Source organism: Notothenia coriiceps, unplaced genomic scaffold (assembly GCF_000735185.1).
Source record: "Notothenia coriiceps isolate Sejong01 unplaced genomic scaffold, NC01 NC01_scaffold00017501, whole genome shotgun sequence".
Classification (NCBI taxonomy): domain Eukaryota; kingdom Metazoa; phylum Chordata; class Actinopteri; order Perciformes; family Nototheniidae; genus Notothenia; species Notothenia coriiceps.
In genome coordinates this window covers 12,509-14,388 of record NW_011350202.1, presented here as the reverse complement: position 1 = coordinate 14,388, position 1,880 = coordinate 12,509, and the positions used below count along the sequence as shown (strand labels likewise).

The 1,880-nt window shown below is 41.7% G+C and overlaps 1 protein-coding gene across 1 annotated transcript in view; it reads left to right on the top strand.

Moving 5' to 3' along the window:
• Positions 1 to 258: 258 nt before the first annotated feature.
• The window catches only part of LOC104950413 (inositol hexakisphosphate and diphosphoinositol-pentakisphosphate kinase 2-like), a gene marked incomplete at its 5' end in the record, with an annotated part of 6,370 nt that continues 4,748 nt past the window's right edge, over positions 259 to 1,880 (top strand). Inside the window, one exon of the mRNA XM_010776929.1 lies at positions 259 to 575. Coding sequence (XP_010775231.1) covers positions 259 to 575 — 317 coding nt within the window. The remainder of the gene's footprint in view (positions 576 to 1,880) is intronic.

Genomic DNA, 1,880 nt, shown 5'->3' with positions numbered 1-1,880 from the left:
GAGTTCCAGTGTGGCAGCTTTCAATCACGGCTCCCCCTGGTGGATTCATGATTCATTGCAGCTGGTTTCATTATAATTAAATGTATTTATCAAGGGGGCGTATCAAGTCCTGCGGGGGGTTTTCCTTTTCAGCAGGGACCCGCACGGGTAGGCGTCCGAAACGAAGCGCTACATCTGTAAGCTGCTCACAACCAATTGCCCCTCGCGGGATTAATAAAGTTGTTGATTAGTTATTCAATGTTTTCTGATATAATTCAGGCCACTGACTCAGAGGAGGCGGCAGCTGTAAACGGAGTGGATGTTGGCGTACCAATCGTCACAGAAGAACGGGAGCCGGCAGCCCTACCAAAGAATATTGCGGATGTTGCTGTGATCCTGGAGGGGCGCATTGTTTTGCGCAAGCTGCGAGATGTACCAACCGGCTTTGCTGTGCTAATGGGCATACTTTACAGCCTCAACATTGATTATCCTAAGGGACTGAAATATACCTTTGAGGTCATTCAGAAGGTAATCATGGACATTGGTGGAGGCACCTGCTCTGCTCGGGCTCATGGACTGCAAAACAAATTGCTTCAGTACACAATATACTGTAGAGATGTGCTGAGAGATGTGGTTCCCTACCTTGTCTGGGTTCCACCTTAAGGTTCTTTGATGTGGTTATTTGATGTGCTCCACAACTCCAAGGCAGCCAGCAAGACTTGTTCCATTCCTTGTTCTGTTACAGCTAAACTACGTTACAAATGTTTTAACAATTTCCTTTTTAACAGGGTGCTGGATTTTCTCTCTGTTGTTAATTTTGGAATTATATGTTAGCTTGTTATTTTATGAAACGATAATATATAATATATCTGTCAAGTGCCACAGTGACGCGTCCTAAAACGCGGAAGTAAGCTGCGCATGGGTTCCTTCGACAAAAACCAATGCAATTTCTCCATAGGATTTTGTAAAATAGCTGGAAATAAGGTCTGTGGTTGACACACATTTAAGAGACGGATCACGTTTTGTTTAGCCGGATAATATCACATGTCTACCCTACTTTTATAATTTTCGAATCATAAATCTAATCGATAGATTTATGATCTATGGAGAAATTGCATTGGTTTTTGTCGAAGGAACCGGAAGGAATTTACTTCCGGGTTTTAGGACGCGTCACTGTGGCACTCTATAGCAACATGTTTATACAGATTTGGTTAAAGGCACAACTTTTCATTGTTTAACCATGTAAATATTACAATACAATATCTGTTTNAGTGAGTGAGTGAGTGAGTGAGTGAGTGAGTGAGTGAGTGAGTGAGTGAGTGAGTGAGTGAGTGAGTGAGTGAGTGAGTGAGTGAGTTTAAATGCCACAGCATGCCAGTTGAAACAGTGAACGATCGCTATTGTGTACTTGTACGCTTAGGGTGTAATTGTATTACAAAAATATTGTAGGAGCAATGAAACAGTGTTCAAATTCTGCTTTTACAAACTTATTTTGGTTGTGCTTACCTTGCAAAGTAATGTTATAAGTGTCAAAGGAATGTTTTAAGGTAAATATTAATGATATTATTGTAGCGTGTCCAAGTTAATAGTTATGTCAGTTATCAGATGTGCACAGTTTAGTACATTTGTAAAGTTATTTAGGCAATGTTGTTGGTGGGGGTTAGGGAGAGACCGCCGGTTCCAGGTGTGTGTGTGCGTTTTCCGGTGTGTGTGGAGGGAGTACGAGACAGTAGGAGTTGTGTTCGAGTGTGGGGAAAAGTCATAATGACTGTTATACTATTGATTGGTTCTGTAAGGCGTGGCTGAACAGGCTTGTGCTTGGCCCACTGGTATTTTTTGTTTATTTATTTTGAAAATGAACTAGCAACGCCGTGCTATCATATAGCAACTGCTAAGCTACT